A 21,158-nucleotide genomic window follows, 5' to 3' on the forward strand; every position below is an offset into this window, starting at 1 on the left:
GGAGGAGCACGCTAAGCCTTTACACTAAAGAGCTTTAATTTTTTTAAGCCTCGATGAGCTCAAATGTGGACAAATGCTGCCCTCTGGTGGGACTTTTGGAATCATTCAGAGGAGCCAAGCTGTATTAAAACAGAAAAGAAACCAGTAAATAATGCTATGAACGCAAACTACATGCAATTGTTACGTTAGCATCAGCTAAAGCTTCGCTAACAGCGGCTAAATGCTAATACCGACAAAATCCCCGTTTAGAACAGCCGTAGGATGTTCTGAAATATTAAATCTGTATGACCTGCGTGTCAATAGTGAGGGCTGTCCACTCTCTCCTAGCCAATCAGAGGCCAGAGTCTGTTCACGTCACATCAGACACAGACTAGCGCACTTTGGCCACAGCTAGAGGTCGGTCCCAAAATCTATACCTGGTCAGACCGGTTTGGCCCTGGCCTTTGTTATGGAAAAGCTCGACAAAGTGGGTGAAAGAGCCGACACACGCATACATGTGGAAAAGCAGCTTAGGAAGCCAATGAGCTAAGAGGGTGCGCTCTATAAAAGGAAGGCCTGACCTTTCACCTCTGACGCTAAACATGGCTGCATGCAGTAGAGCTGCCGGCTATTGGGAGTTTTGTCCTGGCTACAGCTACAGATGCCTCAAGTCGTCATCTTTGAAGGCCGATGGCGACCCACATTAACTAATTTCCCTTTCTGTTGATTAGCATTGGATGCTAACAAGCTAATCCATCCTAGATTGTTGGCGTCTTGTTTTGAGGGAATTCTTCACGTTCCGATCACTGTCTGACTTCATGGTAAGCACCACAAATATCTGACGTGTTTAATGCCGTGTTGTGTGGTCACTTATTTTGCACTATTACTTAGTCTTCAGCACCTGTAGGGCCGCGGATGACTCCGGATAAGACCTGGTTGTGCGTGGGATGCTGCACGTTGACATAGTGTCTGCTAGGCTACCTGAGCCCTGAGCCCTAAGGAGTTATCTGTGTGTGACCAAGTGAGGGACGATGGTGATATTTGTTTATACAATTATGTTCGATCCATGACAACGCCACTGGTTAAACCAGAAATATTTTGTTCTATACACCAAAAGGCTACGCAGGTTCGTTGACTGAAGTGACAGAAACACATGATTACAGGACGGAAGTTTCGTTTCTTAGATTAATTTATTTCCTGCTATATAAAACAGCATTAAAATATATGTTCGACTTTGACGTTTAAAGACACGTGGTGCAACATCCCATTCACAACTGGGTATAAACAAAAACATAGTCCGTTAGTGAGTCCAGTGGTTACAACTGTGCACCCGAAGGCCAGTGCACACAGGAAAAAGGGGGAGACTCCCGCCAGCAGAAGCCTGGACAACATGGATACATTCAGTTTACATACAAATGAGTAGGCAACATGCGCACATAAACAAAGACATAACACCAAGGACATACCGAGACGTATAGAGCGACGCTGCGCCACCCTTTGGCCCGCAACAGCCGCAAGGATCCCCGAGCCGCCGAAGACTAGAAAGAACAGGGCCGTTAGCCACACGCCAAGTTACTTAAAACCACGAGACTGCTCCAACGCTTACCCACGATGCCCGCGCAACCATCTCGAGCTACTGCACTTGACGCCCTCAGAAGCTACGGTGCGCCTTATCGTGCCCAAACAGCTTGGAGCCCCAGTCTCGCCGCCATGACAGCTGCGCCAGCGTGTGACGTCACGGGGTGGGAGGTCAGGTGAGGGAAAGTGCGGATGAAGGTAGTGGCCTTTTATAGGCAGGGAGGGGTAGCGCACCCCGAACTACCACATGTGTATGATTTGGGATTCTGTTTAACAACTGACTCTGGACCAGGGCTGTCAACTCTCACGCTTTCCTCGTGAGACACACGCATTTGAGTGCCTTCACACGCTCTCACGCTACAACCCTCATATCTCACGCTCAACCAAAATATATCCCTGACATTTAGCAGCGATATTTGTTTTCATGTTTGTGTTTGTCCGCGCCGCAGCTCGTCTGCTCTTAGCGTGTGCGTGTATGTGAGAGCGTTCCTCTTGCGCTATTGGTTGTTCCGGCGTCTGCCCCGCCCCTCTTCTCCTCGCACGTGCCGCTGCTGCAGCCGCGCTCTCCGCGTCAACAAAACAAGCGCGTCCAAACGGCGCGGTGACAAAAAGACAAGGTTTGATTTGGAGCTACTTTAGCCTAACAGCAAAGAGACAAGATGCAGAGCGTGTGAAGACACAGCCAATGTTCTGTGTCCAGTTAGATCTGACTGATGAGTAAGGAGTCTGTTACTTAAAGCAGAAGTTACTATGGGAGTTTTTCCTCATGATCCGACATCTAATAGCAGCAGGTAGAGAATTGTCATTTGCAACAATAGACCATGGTGGTGAAGGCAGCTCCATGGTGAGTGTAAAGACACCATTACATATGGAAGTGTTTGCTCATGTGCAAAACAAGTCACAAACAAAAGTGGATTCACAGTCATTTGTGTATTTTTTTTCCTCACCCAGCACTCTCGTATTTACATATCAGCACAATTATATTTTTGTGTGTGTTCTCTGTTGAGCCTGACAAAAAAGTATTGTGCAAAGTCCTGTGTGGTCATCATGCACGTTGTACAATTTAGCATAGAGATTTATTGCTTTTTTCTAGTTTAATGCTGTTTTAGTTTATACAGCGTTCTTTTTGTGACTCTGATAGCTATTTAAAGGAATAATTATATTCAGAGTTTAATCAAACATGCTATAAAAATACTCCAGAAGATTCTCTTAATTATTTGCTGCTTGCGTTTTGTTGGTAATAAGAAGTAGAATGACGGACATGAGGCAGAGAAACAGGAGGGACATGACTTAAAACACTTAAAACACACAATCCAAACAACAGCTAACAAATGTTTTTAAAAGTGATATACAGTGATATACACGTGCTTCTGACCTTCATGTGACTGACTGTCCTCAAATATGCACAATGCTGTTTCATTATAACTTTTGTCAGGGCTATAACAATGAAGGGGGCTCACTGGGCATTTGCTGAAGGGTCCCAATCTGAAGGGGGCCCCAGAAAAGTAATTCTTTAACACCAGTAAATAGACCAGCGAAAGGTATTATTCATGATCTAAAATCTACCAGAATGCAGGAAATCACATCTGAATTATACACATTTTCTTGGGGGAGGACCACCAAACCCCCCCTTAAAGTGCTCTCCCACACTTTCAATGTTTTTTACTGGTCATTTGCGTCGGTGCAGTACTCCCCTCTGACACATACTTTGAAGTACAATGTAGATTTTGTCTGTGCAGCTCCTGATATGTTCAGTCAGCTAAAACATATACTTATATTTTGCTTGGAATTTCAGTCGATTACGAGGCACTATAGCCGAGAAAACGGCCCCCAGCTCAGGACCAACCGATGTCTCACTCCAAAGTTGGGTGAAAAGTTGACAGTCCTGCTCTGGACCCTATTACATGGTTTATTTTGAGACGCCGTTCAGTGCAGGAATTCTGTTTTACTAAATGAACTAAAACTATGTATTATTAAGACCTAATTAAAGAAATGTGTCCTTTTTCTTTTGCGGGTGTATGCGGATCGGAGTTTCCTGAACCCATAAAGTTCAGGGTGGAGTTGTGAAATAATTCTTATATGGGGTTAGTGACTACTCAGTCCTAGTTCCACCTGCTAGACCCCTCCCTTACACATGAAGCAGCAAACAATCACGAGGCCCGTTAACAGCTGGTTAGCAACATTAGCCTGCTAGTGCTCGTCTCAAACACTGCAGACCCAGCGCTGTGGCACAAGAGATACAATATAAATTCAACACATTCATTCACATTCTCTAAATAGGACAGGAACTAACCCAAAAAAAGGACAAAACATATCTTAAATGGCCTTAAATGAGACTAATGCAAACAGCCAGAGTCCTGTACCTGTACTGCAGTTTAGCCGATCGCTGTGTGTGTCCAGCACTTTTACATTTTTTCCTTTTAGGGGAAACAAGTGGAAAGAAAGTTGTGGAGTGACTTATGGACAACAAAAATGCAGTTCCAGTACAGAATGTTTGGCCTGGACTGACTTCAACAATAAAGGGTAATTAGGTGAGCGGAACATGATGAGTCACTGTCACAACATCGCATGACAACCTGTGCCAATCCTTCCTCACATAATAGGCCTTTAATCACCAGCCACATGCTCTGAGAGAACCTCCCTTTAAGTGTGGCAAAGGCCCTCTGTACAGAACATGGAGTTGCTTTACATATTTATGTAGCCTTTCTGCTCATTTCAGCACTCACATTGCCTTCATGAGGGCCAGACTAGAATGAATGGATTATTTCAGACGTTTGAATGTCTGTGCACAGCCCAGGTGACACCTTTCCCTATTAGCAGTTTCACAGTTATTTGCATAGCAAAGGTTATTTTCACACACATACAAATTAAGTCAACTAAAAATAACAATAGAATAAATGCTATCTGGATGTGAAAAAAAAAAAGAATTCACACAGACTAATAGAAGAAATGTAACATTCCATAACAATGCTGGGACAACAAAGGTGGAACAAAAGAAAAGCACAAACAAAACAACATAATAAATATGCACGGTCTGCAAGTCATTGTAAAGGTTTCTTAACTCATTCTCATGACGTTCATAAGAAATATGACTGAATGTAATAAATGAAGAATAATAATATTCTCCCAGTATAATACTTGACTTTGTTTTCCAGTGCATGAGAATTGTTTTCTTGGTGAGAGCTATATTGGGTTTTCACCATTTAGTTCTGACAAAGGAACTAAATGGTGACGAAACTGTTAAAATAATCAATGAGTGTGAGGTCTATCATGCTCTGAATGCTTCTGTTTTCACCATCCCGCCTTTGATCTGCCGGTCCATTCATCCCTCGGAACCGAAGCAGGAAGAGCCTGGTCGGTAGAGCTGGAAATCTTTGCCCGAACCCAACGGGACCCCACTGGACCAGGCGGGTTCGGGTCAGGTCAAGATGTCGCACATGACAGTCGGGTTTGGGTCGGGTCGGGCTTTTGTCAATATAATCTCTAATAAAAGTACACAATATGATTATACTTATTCCTGCGGCGCTGAGAGCCCGTGCTGATTGTTGTCATGTTGCAGAAGCATGACACCTTTGATTCTACACAGAGAACATCGCTCTTCACACCGCTCACATCTCAGCCGGCCCAGGTGTGTGCGCAACATGAACGTTCATTGTTCAGGCACAGGTCGGGTCGGGTCGAGCTTTTGTAAAGATCTCCAGCTCTACTGGTTGGTACTTGGATGGTAACACCAGGAAGCCTGGCACATGTAGTGAGTGAGTGAGAGGTTGGTGGTGGTCAGAGGGGCCGATGGCACAGACTGGTTGCCTCTTTTCCGTCAGTCTACCCCAGGGCATCTGTGGCTACAATAGTATCTTACCACCACCAAGTATGGAGTGAATGAATATTGCAATGTAAAGCGTCTTTGAGTGTCCAATAACGCGCTATATAAAACCAATGCAATATTATTTTTAATTAATATTATTATACTATCTGGTATATGATGACACATCATCATCATCAGAACAATGTCTTATCGCTAAAGCTTTTCCAGATGATCAAAGTCGTCTTACTCATTCACTCCACACTGTGGTGGTAAGTGCTTTATTTGTCATTGTACAATTGTACATTGAAATTGCGTTCAGGTGTTGGGTTAGTCCTGAGCCTCTGTTTCTGAAACCGGAGCACTGCTTTCAGCCCCCCTTTGAAATGGTGCCCCGCCTCCTGGGTCACAGCGTGGTGTCCTGCATTGGACCTCCTTCCTCTTCCTCCTGTGCAGCTCCCTCCGATCCACAACAGTCTTTCTGGGAAGAGTGTAGCAGACAAATATAATCTGTCTTATTCTCCAGTGAACGAACAATAATTGTAGGGATAGAAGCGACCACAGTAGCCACATCTGCCCCGGGGGAGACTGACCCTGACCACCACCAATCAGTCACTCACACATTAAAACATTGTACATGTTTTTAGTGGTAGATGAAACCGGAGTACCCGGGGGAAACCTGCGCAGACATGGAGAGCAGCTCAGTCCGGACCATGGCAGGACAGTTTCTGATGCTTTCACGCACAGATAATCTGGTAACACTTTATAATGATGATAAAGCATTACCGATAATCCTTCATTGATCTCATAATGGAGAAATTCACTTGTTGCATTCGGCTCTCAAGCAAAACACTCAGGGTGTGCGAAGAAAGATAGGAAATGTGCAAACGGATGTGATTTCTGTCCAGACAATACCATTGGCACTTTTCTTCATATGGTGTGGCAATGCCCTGGGGTTTTACATTTTTGGGAAAACGTTGCAAAGATGCTCTCAAACATCATGGACAGAGCCATACCCTGCACTCCGAGGCTTCTTTTGTTAGGTGATACTTCCAACCTAAATCTGACTATTAATAATCGTAGAATCTTATTAGCCGGCCTTACCGCTGCTCAAAAGATGGTGGTTTGCCGATGGAAGACAGTGCAGCCTCTGACTGTGAGGGAATGGCTCCTGTCCTACAGAGATATCATTCAGTTGGAGCTCTCTGCCGCTCGAATGCATGGAGCAAAAACTGAAAATATCTCATGCTGGTCCAATTTATTAAATACATCCAAACTGGATTAGATTTCACGTTATAAACTACAGTGCTACAATGAACATGTGTTGATGTACTATGTGTTGAAAGAAAGTTTATTACATAATGATATGTACTATATGAATTGTTCAATGTATTGTACATAGCCATATGTATACTGCTATTTCTGTGGATGTCTTTGACGGAGGAAATTAGCACCTTGTATTGCTCAACAATACATTTTGCTTCACTTATATATGTCAACCTGGACAGGGTTTTATTTATTTTTTGTTTTATTTTTTGTTTTATTTTCAGTTTTATTTTTATTTTTCATTTTTTATTTATTTGTCTATTTTTTTTCTCATTTTTGGGGAACTGCTTTTTACGCAGTTTTGAGCCTCTCTGCCCATCATAAGGGAAATGGGATGTGGGTAAAAAAGAAAGGGCTATAAAATGAAAGTGTAACACATGCAAAAAGGTGCAAAATGCCAATGTAATGTTACACTTCAATAAAAAAAATTGATCACAAAAAAAAAGGAAATGTGCAAACGGTTAAATAGAAAATAGAAGTAAAACATATACAAGAGTAATAACAAAAAGCATAAAGGGGCAAAAATATAAACAATAAGCGCAAATAAGATAAAGATTAGAACCTCATGCAGGTTGTCAACGCTGATACAGAGAATATTGCACGGAGTTTTCCATAGTGGTACTAGTCACTAGTTACTACAGCATTTGTCCCAGTGAAAAAGTGAGAAAGGCGTGCAGCATGTGTCAGTGTCAGTGCCACTGTGCTGAATGAAGACAATAATAAGCCTCACGTTTCCTTTTTGCATTTCACAAACTTACATTCATTCAGCCCCTCCAAGAATCCTGTAACGGTAGCAACTGTCCCTGCAGGTTAATGACCAAGCCACACTGGATTGTAGCCTTGGGCTAATTTCCATCCGTCGTCCCCCATGAGCACTCTCAAACACACTCTCATTTAGTGGTAGGTGGGGAAACCGGAGTACCTGGAGGAAACCTACGCAGACACGGGGAGAACATGCAAACTCCACACAGAAAGGCCTCTTCCTTGGTGGGAATCGAACCTGGTCCTTCTAGCTGTGAGGCACGAGCACTAACCACTGTGCCACTGCACTGCGATAAGCTCTCATTTGCTTGCAACTGCTTATAACTGCTCAACAACTCAACCACCTCTGCAACTTCTCTGCAGTTACAGTTTCTAATGAAATCCTTTTTAATTGGTACATGTGTGCATTGGAGTGGAGTCGGCTCCGCTGGTTCTGCCTGTCAGGGGTCTCCACAAGGGCTGCTTCTGCTCGCCCCGTCCTGCCTCACGCTCAGCTCAGATCAGACTTTGCATGGATCGGCCTGCACTCCTCGGTCCCACCAGCATGTGCCCCTGGTCCCAGCAGCATGTGCCCACCCCCACCCCGGGGGTGGGTTGCACCATCGCAACCCACCCCCGCGGAAGGCACAGCAGTAGCATCGTTTAGGCCTTATCTCTAAAAAACACTTACTGCGATGGAAACTGGATGACCAAACATCCAGACAACTTGAAAAACAGGGTGCCCCGATGCAAACATATGGGTGTCAGAGGTATTGGACCAAGTGTGCCGGTGGTAAAGACCACTCGCACAAGGACGTGAACTGGGAAACAAGTGTCGGTTTGAAGACGAGTGCCCCAGTGTAAATGGACACACCGTGTTCTAGGATCACGTATATGTTGCAGATCAGTTCATGTTTGTTTCCATAACGTTCCAATAACATTTCCAACAATAGAGGCAGTTGTGCAATTTTTCCCTTTATTTTCTTACAAAACGTTTGATCTGCCTTGCAAAGCAGTTAACAGCTTAGTGAAATAACAGGGATACATATTTGCTTTGAAATGATGCAAAGAACAAAAAAAGCTTGGACACACAAGATTGCATGTTTCTGAAAGTGTGCTGGTGACCTATAGTTCCGATGTGGTTACACCTTACGGTAAAGAAATGTCCTCTCATTTGGGGGTTGATGAAGAGAAATGTGTGACAATTGACAAAGTTGTGAAACTAACAGGAACAAAAAACAAAACAAAAAAAGATTTTTATGTGGTTGCTATTTGGTGTTAGGAAGGCACCAAAGGATGGTAAAGGCAGAAATGATCAATACATTGAAAAGCAGCAAGAATAGTCTGAAAATGCACAATATAAAAATGTAAAAAAAATACAATAAAAATACATTACACAATGTAAATAGTTGTGTTAACTGATTCTCATGAAACACTGTGATATTAAAGTCTATGTACATTTATACAAAAGGCAGATAATCATATTTTCTTTGAATATTAACTGCCAAATATGGAATTATTCAAATCTTCTCAAAAAGTGAAATTGTTCCATCTGGTCGTGCTGTTCAGTCCAGAGTGTACGTATATGGGCGATTGCGATGTTGTCACGTCCGGAGTTTTGCTAAGCCACATGAATATATTAAATAAATAAGAATAGTTCCATGGTGCGCTGTGAGAGATCTGGGCTTTAAATAAAACAGCGCTACACGCCTGGATACATCAGCCGCTCGCCAAAACCTCAGCTAAAAAAAAGTCACGTCATTAAACAACAGCGATCGCCCCTATACAGTAGGTCACAACTTCCAGATCGGACAGTTCTTTGGTTCTTCTTGGCGACCAATGGGAGAGAAGCAAATGGTTTCATACTTCGACCAGAGTGAGCTGGACGAGCCCTGCAGCCTCGGACATCTCCACGAGGAAGGCCGACTGGTTGGTGTAGTGTTCCACAATGGTGTCATCCATGTTGATAAAAATCCTGGAAGGCACGGAACAAGAAGTTAGCTCCCAGGACATAATTACACGCTTCAGTTTTAACTCCATGGATGAACAGCTCTCTATTATAACATCAAGGCAAATAAGGGTCAGAACAGTCATATATATTATACTATATTCATTATTTTTGACGACTCATGTTGCACATCTCACACATTCACTGTGGCTTTGTTTCAAGAAGCTTCTGCCATGTCGCATCATTTATTTCTATCAAGTAATGCTTTCACTTTCCTCAAAGATCTCCACTGATGAGTCCGACCAAAACCTTTTCCAGCACATCCAAAAAATTGCCAATGGGGCTGATGTCTGGACTGGCAGAGCCATGTGCGAAAATGTCATCTCATGCACAGGAAAGGACAGATGAATGAGAATACATTTAATACAAATATTGGTCAAATGAAATAAAGCCTGGCTAGTTTTTAACACTTACCTACATGTGACTAAGGGAGTAAGTATTTGACAGTTAAACACAGAGAGGCCAGCTATTGAGTGTCAGTTATAAATCAGGTCACTTGTTCCGCCTCCTCACCCCGGCCTGGAAGCCTTGAGTCTTAATGACAGAAGTAAGCCACATGCCTGCAGGGACATGGTTGGTTGAAGAGCCAAGAGGAACAGGGAGGAAACCAAGCAAAGCGGAGAGAATGCAGCCCGACCCGTTGGGTGAGCTGGGCCTTTCCTGCCGCGAGCGAGAAGGAGAAGCACCTGCAGCCGTTTTAGCCCCGTCAAGACACTGTGATTAACAATGGAGGTGCAGCCGTAGAGAGGCCTATGGAAAACACGCTGGGCGAACTTATGCGACCTCATCCTTATCTCTCATGACTGCTTTTTCAAAACATTATGCTGCTATTCCAAAGCTCTTAAAGTTGGTACACTGCTGTTTCCCATTCTTAAAGCTGCATTATGTAACTTATTTCAAAACAAAGTTTATTTGTGCATTTGACCTTTCAGTGAAACAGTGCCGTGTGGGTGGTTTGCACCTAACGCTTGACGCTCCAGGACTAATGGTTGTGTGGGGTTTCTGATAAATAAATCCATTCAGTAAACCCATTTACATTTTTAGTTTTTGGGCCAAATTAGTCTCTTAACATAAAATTTAACCGGGAAACAAAACAATACCTAAGCCAATTAAACATTAATCAATTAAAATTACAATGATTTTTTAAATAATCATTTTCCAAATTAATTTACAAAATTGGCATTTAAAAGATCATTTTTCAGTCATACTTGACAATATTTGTGAAGCTTTTTCCACACAGATATCCAATTCCTTTCGGATATATCGAATTTTAAAATTTGATAAAATTTCGATTTTCAAAAAACAAGGTGAAATTTCAGTTTTTACAAGTTTTCCACTAATAAACAGCTTATTTTAAAACAAAGCAAGATCCAAAATCCCGTCTGATAAAGTCTTTGTAACGAATATGTCACTAAAGAAACCCAGAAATTGAAACCTAGCAAGATCCATTATTCAGACTTTGTAGGGTTTTTTTCCCTTTCTTTTTCGGAACAAAATGCTTCATTTGTATATCCACACACTATTTGAAAAACAGCTCATATTTATGCCAATAAAGTAACAAAGGTTCCATGTTCACCTGCAGCGTCTCTCCTTAATGGATCAGGCAAACTGCAGATTCACTTGTGCACGTGTTACTTTGCATTTGTTGAATAAATTGCAGTAATATTTGACTTGGAATAAATGTTCTTGGGCTAAGATTTCCCGATGTTCCACGATGGGTTCATCAGCTCTGAGTCATCCTGAGCAGCTTTTATTTGTTGTTATCTCTCCTCGTCTGCAGTTAGACAAACTGCAATTCACACATTCCTGCAGGTATAGGGAGAGAAGCCATCGGTCTGGTTTGTCAAGCTCCGTTTCCTTAAGGCAAGATTAAAAGAAACAAAAACCCTCCCAGCCTACAATCATCTCCATCTAAAGGACACGTACTCCCCAGCTCCAACAGACACTCACCCACGCTTGCACTTCTTGAAAATTTTCCCAATGGTGTCTGCTTGCATGCCGTACTTCTGTGACAGCTGAAACAAAGAGAGATTTTAGACTGATAACACACTCTTCAAACGCACCAACAATCTCATTGAACTCACGGCTTCTCGAAGGCCTCCGAGCGTCGGAGTGCTCAGCAGAAGTGCGTCAAAGACCTCTTCAGCACTGGTCCTTATGTAGAGCAGAACTGTTGTGAAACAAATCAAAAGACACTTTCTTTACAACTACAATGAGGACACCCTTTAAATATGAATCAGTGACACTTTTGGAAGTTTTACCGGTTTTAACAATACTGGTTTATCTCATTTTACGCAATGGAATGTTATCAAAATGTGCTCGACTTATCCAACAATAGGAAATTAGTCAGAGTATGACGACAGGAAACTTTGCAAAATGTAGACTGGACCAGACTTGTCCCTGGCATGTTCAATAGTGCTGACGCTATTTGACGGAAGGAAAATTACATTTGATTGATAATTGTATCATTGGGATCTTGTTTTTTCTTTTTTTAATTTAGTTTTAGTCAGTGGGGGTAGTACATGTATATGAACACACATTACAATGTTCCGTGTCCCTGTCGTCGCATAAACACATGCAGTAAATTCTGGTGTTTTTGTTTTGTGCATCTGAAGGTGTGAGATGTCTTCGTGGAGTTTCGTCACATCTTTGTGGACTGGAGAGCACAGCTCTTTCTTGACTTGCTTGATGTTTCTGCACCAAATCTCCACAAATATAATCGGGGTGATGGAAAAAGTCGAAGTCAGTCTGTCCCTACTCGTACTCTTTCAATATCAAGCTGAACTAAACTTCTCTCCGCAGACTGGAAGACTGTTGTTCTTGGCTCAACAATGATCTGGACCGGGCCCATTTGACCGGCTTACTGAACGGAAAGGGTTATCGCAGAGGAAGATGCAGGCTCAAGGACAGCTTCATCCACCAGGGCCAGGCTGTCAGGAAGCTCCACTAACACTGACGGCTATACTTGAATTGTGCATTACTATGTCCACAAGTTTCACAAAGCGCTACACTTAGTAATCCCCGCTTGGGGCTGTCGCCACAGCTGCCCTGAGGTAGACTGACGGAAGCGAGGCTGCCAATCTGCACAATAGGCCCCTACGACCATGCCCAACCACTGACTCACAAGCACCACATGCATACACAGGCATGTAGTGAGAAGTGCCCTGCTGGGATTTAAAATGTCTTTTTACATCAATGGATTGAGAGCAACACGTTGACTCTTTGTGCTTTGAAAGTGGTAGATTTTACTTTTACTGTAATTATTTCATTCTTATGTTGATGTTTTATTGATTGTATCTGCTTTCTTGTATTCTTATGCAACTGTGAAGCACTTTGAATTGCCTTGTGTATGAATTGTGCTCTGCCTAGATTTGCCGATAAAGCCTGGGGATCAAAGAGTGCTCATCACTGCCACAGTGCTGCCCGCCCCGCACAAAAACAGCCAATGCCCAAGCATACCTCATAGCAACCGTTGCTACCAGACATTCTCTGGATACCCTCTCGCTGTTCAAAGCCGATAAACAAGCTGAATAAATACCACCAGCCAACCAGAGCCTGGCTAATACACCTTCACCAGCCATCTTGTCGTTTGCCCATGACTTGTGTTTCCTCGCCGAGCTACAGCCATGAGGGAGACAAAGCCACTGCAGCCCCTCTCTCCTCCAGAGCAGGAGCAGACCCCAGACTGGACAGATCTGAATCTATACTGGACTAACATAAGAAGTGATCAAGAGCAGGACTGGTCCATGATAGAATCAGTTGCATTTAGGGCAGCTCCGGGGTTTTGTCCACAGTGAAGTGTCCTCTTTTGGTCAATTCCAGGTTTAGATATTGCCAACCACGATTTATTTATTTATATTTTGTTTAGTTTTAGAACTACACATCACTTTGACAAAAAAAAAGTGTCCATACCTCGCTGGGAGTCGTCCTGTTTGGGCAGCTTGCTTTGGGGTGAACAGCTCCGCTCCCTTTCTTGGTACAGCCTCTTGAGTGTTCCCCTAAAATCAACATGAAGTTCAATCAGACCACAGACTTTGGGATTAGCTCTTGCGTATACAGACATGTTAATGCTTACCTTTCACTTTCGTCCAAAGGAGCAGCCTAGAAAAGAAAAGGCAGAAGATGAGAAGTGGTTGGAGCTGGAACCGGAGTGTTGGGCAACAGCTTTATCAGAAGAGCGCTGTAGTCAATGTTATCAAGATCGAAACTGCATTTCCCACAACCACAGACAGAACATGGTGAAGTGAAGATATGAAGTGAAGATAGTAGCACGATGGTTTAGTAGACAGTATTGTTTGTCACTATGTATGGCACACCGACTCTTTAGATCAATATTTGTGAAAGTCCTTTAACATGCCTGTATTAGTGGCACTACCAGTAACAAATGACCCAAATGTATTTCAGTCAGTCCTAGTCAAAGTATTCAGAGAAATTTGATTTGTGTTAGCCGTGATGAAACTTACAATTGTGGGAAGACTGACCTGCCTGAACACAACTGTTTGCACAAGCATTTAGTGGCAAAGTATTGTGGAGCGTGGAAGGTGTTTTTTATAAACCCCTATAGCCGACTGCAGCCGTCTGTAGCTGCAGCGACTTGCACTCCATGTGCCCAGTTTCGACTCCAAGTCTCCCTGCATTTAGCCTCCCCCTCCCCGTTTCTCACCACACACTTTCCCACACTGTTTCCCACCTGCAATCCCACAGCCTGCGGCCATCAGGGAGAAGACACTTACCGACACACGCATGCTGGATAGGTGGGTCTCTGGGATGAACAGCACCGGGACGGTCACGTGGTCCTCAATTCTTTGGAAGAATGTGCATTCATTGATGGAGCTGCTCAGGAAGGCCTTGTTGACTGTGAATGATCAGAAGCCCATTCAATATATGTGAAAAAACAAACTAACATACACATACACATACACATACACATACACATACACATACACATACACATACACATACACATACACATACACATACACATACACATACACATACACATACACATACGCTCAAAAGTGTACGTACCCTGGCTGAATTATTTGACTATTTTTCAAAGAATATGAAAAATAACAGTGTTTTTTCACTCATTGTTAGTGGTTGTGTGAAGCCATTAATGGTGAAAGCACTGAGTTTGCGATTTTTAAATCATAATGAAAAAAGAAAGTACTAAAATGACAAAAGTCCACATACCTCAGTTCTTAATACTGTGTATTTCCACTTTATCAATGACAGCTTTTAGTCTTTTGTGGTTGTTGTGGAGAAGGTTCTGTATAGAAATCTAATGGTAAAGCTAAACATTCTTCTTGGCAAAAAGCCTCCAGTTCCTGTAAGTTCCTGGGCTGTTTTACATGAACTGCACATTTGAGCTCTCCCCACAGTGGTTCAGTGATACTGAGGTCAGGAGACTGAGATGGTCACTAACAGAACCTTTACTTATTTGTGCCGGAGCCAGGCTGCACCAAACCTACTGTGAGATATGGAGGTGGTTCACTGACACCACTGGCTCCAGCTGTGTCAGGGTATGTAAACCTTTGAGCACAACTGTATATGTACACACACTACCACTCAGTTTGGAGTCACCCAGGCCAGCTTTTCTAATCAGCAACAGTTTTCAGCAGTGCTAGCATAATTGGACTTTCTAGTCATCAATTACCCTAGAAAAGGCATTCACATTAACAATGTCCAGACTGTATTTCTGATTAAATTAATGTGAATCACATACAGGAGCTCGTCATATAATTAGGGTGTCATGACAAAGTGCTTAAACTGTGAAACTAATATATGATAGACTAATTACATGCAAAGTGAGATATGTCAAGCCTTTGTTTGTTATTTTGATTATTATGGCTCACCGCTGCTGAAACCACACATTAAAAATCTCAGAAAATTTGAATATTTTAAAAATGGACTGTAAGCCATAATCATCAAAACAAAACAAAGGCTTGACATTTGTCACTTTGCATATGAGTCTATATCATATATTAGTTTCACAGTTTAAGTTGAAAAACAGAAGTAAATGCACTTTTTCATGATATTGTAATCATATGACGAGCTCCTGTATATATATACACACACACACACATGTACATACATATACGCACACACGTATCAAATATCACTCACCATTAGCTTCAAAACCCTTCCCCCTCCTCTTGGTCCTCTTCCTCTCCTCATCTCTCATCTTCCTTTCTGCCCCCTACAGAAAGAAGCACATCACATTATACATATGTACATTATATATACACATTATAATGGGACATCAGACTAATATACCCCCACAGTTCACAGATTCAACAACAACAATGATGTCCTACATGCTTGTTGTTGACAGAAATGATCGGAAAGAGTAGAATATTTCCAGTTCAGTGAGGGGTCATTATATTAAACGTCACTGACCTTATCACAGAAGATTTTGACCTGGCAGGCCGCACGGTGGATCAGACGGTTGGTCCCTGAGCTGAAGTCGTAAGTGTCGATCTGCAGATTGAGAGGTTGGCCCTTCACGCCCTTCTGGGAGGAGAAGTCTGTGCTGAGGGAGTTGATGCCGATGTACACCTGCGGGAGTAAAGTTTTCAACCATTATTCATCTGTAAATATAGAAGCTCAGACATTTCACTACAGTTAATGGAAATTAGGCAAGGCAACTTTATTTATACCACACGTTTGTACACAAGGCAACTCAATGCCTTAACATGCTTGACTTCCCTTTCAAAAAAATAGAGTTGTTATCATTGATATATCATTGATGCAACAGTTTCGTTTCTGACACGTTCCTTAACCAGGGCTAGATTCTGTATCATACGTGTTTACCAGTTTTCTGGATATCCACCGACAGCAGGTTTGGCTGCTCCACCTTGCATTGCTGTTGGCAGCCTTTACCACAGACCTGTTATTGTAGCACCTTGGGGACAGAACCCCAAGGCCAAACACATATCTGACATTCCTCTGCTCCTTTTGTCTGCTTGCCACTCCTGTGACTCCCTCCCAAGGTGCCATTTAGTTCCCCAAAAGGCCACGCAACTACACCTCAACTAGAAGAGACACGACTGCAGCATTTCACAAACAGACAGGTTTGCTTTTAGGTTCAGCTTTTGGGAGACAAGTTTTTCTGAAAAATACATTAAATGGACAACAACAAAAATGTTGCAAATTCTCTTATATTGGATTTTCTTATGTTTGGTGAATTTTTAAAGAAATACTAAATGGAGATGGTTTCATGAGAAACTTGGACCTTGTTGATCTGGACATTCAGTTATAGTTTAAGTTGTCAAAAAATACTCATTTTCTAAGTCAACCTTTTATTTTAAGATGTAAAAGCACTATATCCCTCTGCACTGTCTTTACCTTGGCCTCTTCATTGGGGTTCCATACAAAGGAGAAGGCATTGAAGGCCACTTCTTCAATGTTGCCGATGTTGCTGTAAACCTCTTTATAATCGGCTGTTGATGAGAACAGAAGACTGACGTCATTCTATATTCATATTCCTGTTGCAGTCAAGTTGATTTTTGAGCTGACTTACCGATATCCACAACCCTCTGCCTGATAGTTGGCTGCCGCGCGTGCCAGTGATTCCAGAACCTGAGCTGCATCTCGGGGGTTTTGTCATTCTCAAAAACAGCCATCACCACAGTCTGGGACAGGAAATAAACGGCATTAGGGCGACAAACACACACCACCATTCATTTGTCACTCCAAATCCAGCTATTCAGCAACGAACAACTCTATTTGTGTTCATTCTTATCTCCTACAAAGAACACTCTTTGTGTTATACCACACCTTGACTTCTACTTGGACATTTTAAAATCCGTCATGGCTTTAATCCTCATGGTTCTGCTGTGAGGGGTGATGGGGCTGTGTCAATGTGACGTGTGTTCTTAAGCACCAGCCCAAATGTGCTGCGTTAGTCATCGCCTTCCTTAGGGAGGGTTTGGGAAGGGTTGGTTGAGTGACACGTTAAGAATTTATGTATTCATCAGGATGAAACTTCGAACAATAGGCTGGGCTTTTTATGTAACATGTGGAACGGCAAAATGTGCAAGAAAAAAAACGGATACAGAAAAAAATAATCTGTCAATCCTAAAGCATGGATAATAGAAATGTAAAACGTTTCAACATTAATGAATGAATGCATTAAAAGGTCTGTGGTGTCTTCAGTGACACATGAAAGTAGTGAAGTACCTTGACTTTCGTGGCTGTGTGGTCCACTCCGTGCAGCGTGATGGGGTAGAACTGGCCCTTGTTCAGGTAAACCATGGGGAGCTCGCTGGCCTTGTACGGAGTGGCTGGGGGCGCACCGAGAGAAAACTGGAACTCGCTCCTGAAACGTTCTTTCTCAGGAGATCCCGAGTAGGAGTCCAGGCTGGACTGCTCATCTGGAAAGGGCTCGCTGTAGGTGAGCATCTGCCAAATGAAGCGTGAGAACCAAGAGTGACATTTTAGATTACTTTCAGTGAGGGATATCTGATGACGGACACGGAGCAAGACCAAGAAACATGCAAAGAAACAAACAAGTCACTTTGTACCAACATTTCGAAAAACATTTCCTGCATGCACAATCTTATTTCAAGTCTTAACTGATTGCAAACCAGGACATACTATTGAAACAAACGGCTGTCCATAGACTCAAGGGACAGAACAGAACATCCCACTTCACACAGACATCCAAGCACGCACACAATCTGGCTCACAGTGTCTTCCTACCTCAGTGGTGGGGTCAGGGAAGGGTCCACTATCGGGCCACCTCTGGAGAAGAGAGTCAAAAATGTTGTTGAGCTCGTGTTTGTCGTGAGTGTCGACCATGACGCTGGTTAGGGTGGTGTAGCTGTCGGACACAGCGGGGGCAGACGCAGCCTGTTTGGAGCACAGGACCTCCTGGGGGTATCCAGAGGGAATGGAGTCCGACAGGAGTTTCAACACACTGGACGACGTGTCCAGCTCAGTCCTGTTCGCCAGAGCTCTAGAGGAAATATAAGGGGTTAGCCTATGTCTAATGTGACGACCAAAATAAATCTGTCTCTGTGTCTTAGCCTATGAAAACATTTACGCCATACACTGGAATAGAAAAATGTTTTCAATTTAGAGATATCAATTTCAAACTTCTGCTGTGAATTACTGACATGAAGATGTAAAAATAATGTGTTTTAAAATAAGCTATTGACGTTAAAGATTTCACATTTATGGAAATTCAAAACTCAACAAAATCGGGCTAGGATCAAGCTATGGATCAAGCTTAAGATGAAAAAAAATCCCTCTGTAGAAAAACTTTCAAAATGTTCAAAACTACGGTATGTTTGTCGACTGTAGGAGCGACTTCATATTGTCGCACCAATGTGAGAAAAATACATTTTGAGAGAATGGCCCTTAAACTACAGATTCCCAAATAAATCTATGGAGAAACATAGAATTAGTGCAATAATGAAACATGTTTCTGTGAATATTTGGCTTTGTTTTGTTTCCAGATGAACATCTGCATGTTAAGAGACCGCATTGGCTGAAAACAAAAAGGTTTTGCTTGCTGTGCCTCCCCTTGAATCTGGGAAGTTTATTTCATGTAAACAGCTTTTGAAATAAAATGTATAAATACAAACAGGGGCCACCAGAAGCCGGCGTGACGAGGTGCTCCTGAAACCCGGGACCGCGTGGCCTCTAATCCCGCCGTGTTTGAGTTTCTCTGTTTGTTTATGGGACCAGACCGAGCCCCACAGGCAGCAGTAGTTGAGGCTCGATGTTTGCCTAATGGGTATGAACGCTTGTTGCGCAAATGGAGGGATGACAGTTAAGAGGATGGATGAGCGGAAAGGGGTGAACACAATCCCAGTAAGGGCATTGGGGGGGGGCTCACTTATTTACATGTGGATTAGGAAGCACTGCTGTGGGCTTTAACACGTGCTTTAACTATTAGCCCACGACTGACATGTTTCTTACATAATTATGGACTCTTTGTCAATTTAAACAAGTGCATGAAACACACTGTTGATCCGACTCGTCTCACTGTGTCACGCGGTGATGTCACTGACCTTTCACTGGATTTGAAGACACTGCTGCGGTTTGAAGAGGCCATCTTCTGTTCCTTCTGGGTCTGCAGAGATGCATCCATGATATGTTTATTTATACATTTATAGATGTATAGATGTATTATAGATTTTTTTCATTCTCATTACACTCATTTACGGAAAATGTGGTGTCTATGTTTTGTGAGCTGATTCAGGCACCGCTGATGCTTGCCAAAGGGTACTGTCTTAATAACATGTTCGTCTGTCAACAGTTTGGGGGAGACTGGGGTTGGAACATCATTTTCATTTGTGCAGATAGTCTGGTACAAAGCAGCTGTGCTCACAAACCAGCGTATGCCGGTGACAGTGCATGATATGATGTGCAAGTGTACTTTTTAAAAATGCCTCAAAATCTGACAAAGTGCAAAGCGGCCCCCTGGCTGGGGCTGGTTGGAACAGAATGACAACATATAAACCATGTGCTTCATGGAATACAGAGATTGGAAAATCTACTGAGCACAAATACCCGACCTGACACAGAAAACTGTATGTCATTTTCAGATTCTGCAAAAATGCCCTACATCAGTGAAACACTTTTTTTGTAACCCAGTGTCATGCATTGTACCCACCTTGCACTGTTCGTAGAGCATTGTAATGGCCGTCATGTCGTCTCCTGGTTGGAGTCTGGGTTTGGAGTGGTTCTGTTCCAGCACAGAGCTGTCCATGTAGGGCCAAGAGTCCATGGCACAGCCGGTCAATCGGTTATAGCTGAAGTTCTCACTCTGAAAGGCCAGACCCAGTGTCCTGAAGGAGAGCGCAATAGGAAAACAAAAATGTAACCGAAAAAAAAAAAATCACACAGCGCATACATGTCCCTGCAGCAAGCCAGGTTTCGATTGCAAAACCGCAAACTCAACATTCCACACTGTCAAATGGACTTTAAAAAGTCCCGCTTCTGCTTTAACAAACACCCCCGTCCCAGACCACTGAAGGATTATCTGCCTGTGTAAACAGACACCCACAAACAACCGCGGAATCACTTTCACAGACAGATGGGATACCTTTAAGGACCTGTGTTGACTCTGCTTTGTAAATACCCAACCTACTGGGATAATCCCACTTTAAATGAGCCCCTGAAGTGGCTGCTCATGAGTCTTGGATAGTGGCAGGGGAAAGCCCAAATGACTGAATCAAAGTTATTTTGACAATTCAAGTGAAAATGCACCTGCTGTTTGCACTTGCTCCCGTCTCAAGCATATGCACCTCCACACAGAGCAGCGTGGAAGCAAGAGGGGCTCCCGGTTTAGTGTTTCCACCATTCTGTAATTTAATGCTCACACACAGTCACCTGGCTCAACACTCCAAGAGCAAATTTTCCTGTCCCTTTGTCTTTTGTGAGAGGTAGACGACCCCCTGGGTTAATGTCAACACAAAACCACAAAGTTAAAACTCAATTCCCCTTTTTTGCCAAGCAGAAGCAAACGGCTAAAGTAAGAGGTTTTTATATTTTTGATCAATATTTGACATGAAAGTGCCTTTGCTTGATCTTAGGGGCTGAAGTGAACTTACTCAGTCTCTTTGGTCATGTCTCCCCAGCTGTGCTCCTCTTGGTGCTGCTGAAGCTGTCAGTGAAAGGCTGCTGAAGGAGACAGTGGAGTGCAGCGCTGTGATTTCCCCAAAGTGCGGCCCAGTTTTATTTCACACCAAGCACATGGCTCTCCCCCTGCGC

At 43.0% G+C, this 21,158-nt stretch overlaps 1 protein-coding gene across 1 annotated transcript; it reads right to left on the reverse strand.

Moving 5' to 3' along the window:
• Positions 1–9,253: 9,253 nt before the first annotated feature.
• On the reverse strand, positions 9,254–21,096 carry grhl3 (grainyhead-like transcription factor 3). The gene is made up of 15 exons (XM_079572956.1): positions 20,999–21,096; positions 20,059–20,233; positions 19,454–19,515; positions 18,138–18,393; positions 17,616–17,837; positions 16,957–17,068; positions 16,782–16,876; positions 15,834–15,992; positions 15,561–15,633; positions 14,168–14,289; positions 13,510–13,535; positions 13,347–13,432; positions 11,519–11,604; positions 11,385–11,449; positions 9,254–9,401 (listed from the first exon to the last, which is right to left on the reverse strand). Exons 1-15 carry the CDS (start codon positions 21,013–21,015, stop codon positions 9,287–9,289), a joined length of 1,671 nt encoding a protein of 556 aa, XP_079429082.1. The 5' UTR covers positions 21,016–21,096; the 3' UTR covers positions 9,254–9,286.
• Between the last annotated feature and the right edge of the window lie 62 nt (positions 21,097–21,158).

This window comes from Gobius niger, assembly GCF_951799975.1.
Source record: "Gobius niger genome assembly, chromosome: 16".
Lineage (NCBI taxonomy): Eukaryota > Metazoa > Chordata > Actinopteri > Gobiiformes > Gobiidae > Gobius > Gobius niger.

Coding starts and splice junctions, on each gene's coding strand:
- grhl3 (XM_079572956.1), bottom strand. Junction 18,394..19,453: donor GTCTTCAAATCCAGTGAAAG/GTCAGTGACATC, acceptor TATTTCCTCTAG/AGCTCTGGCGAACAGGACTG. Junction 11,450..11,518: donor TCGGAGGCCTTCGAGAAGCC/GTGAGTTCAATG, acceptor TCTTTGTTTCAG/CTGTCACAGAAGTACGGCAT.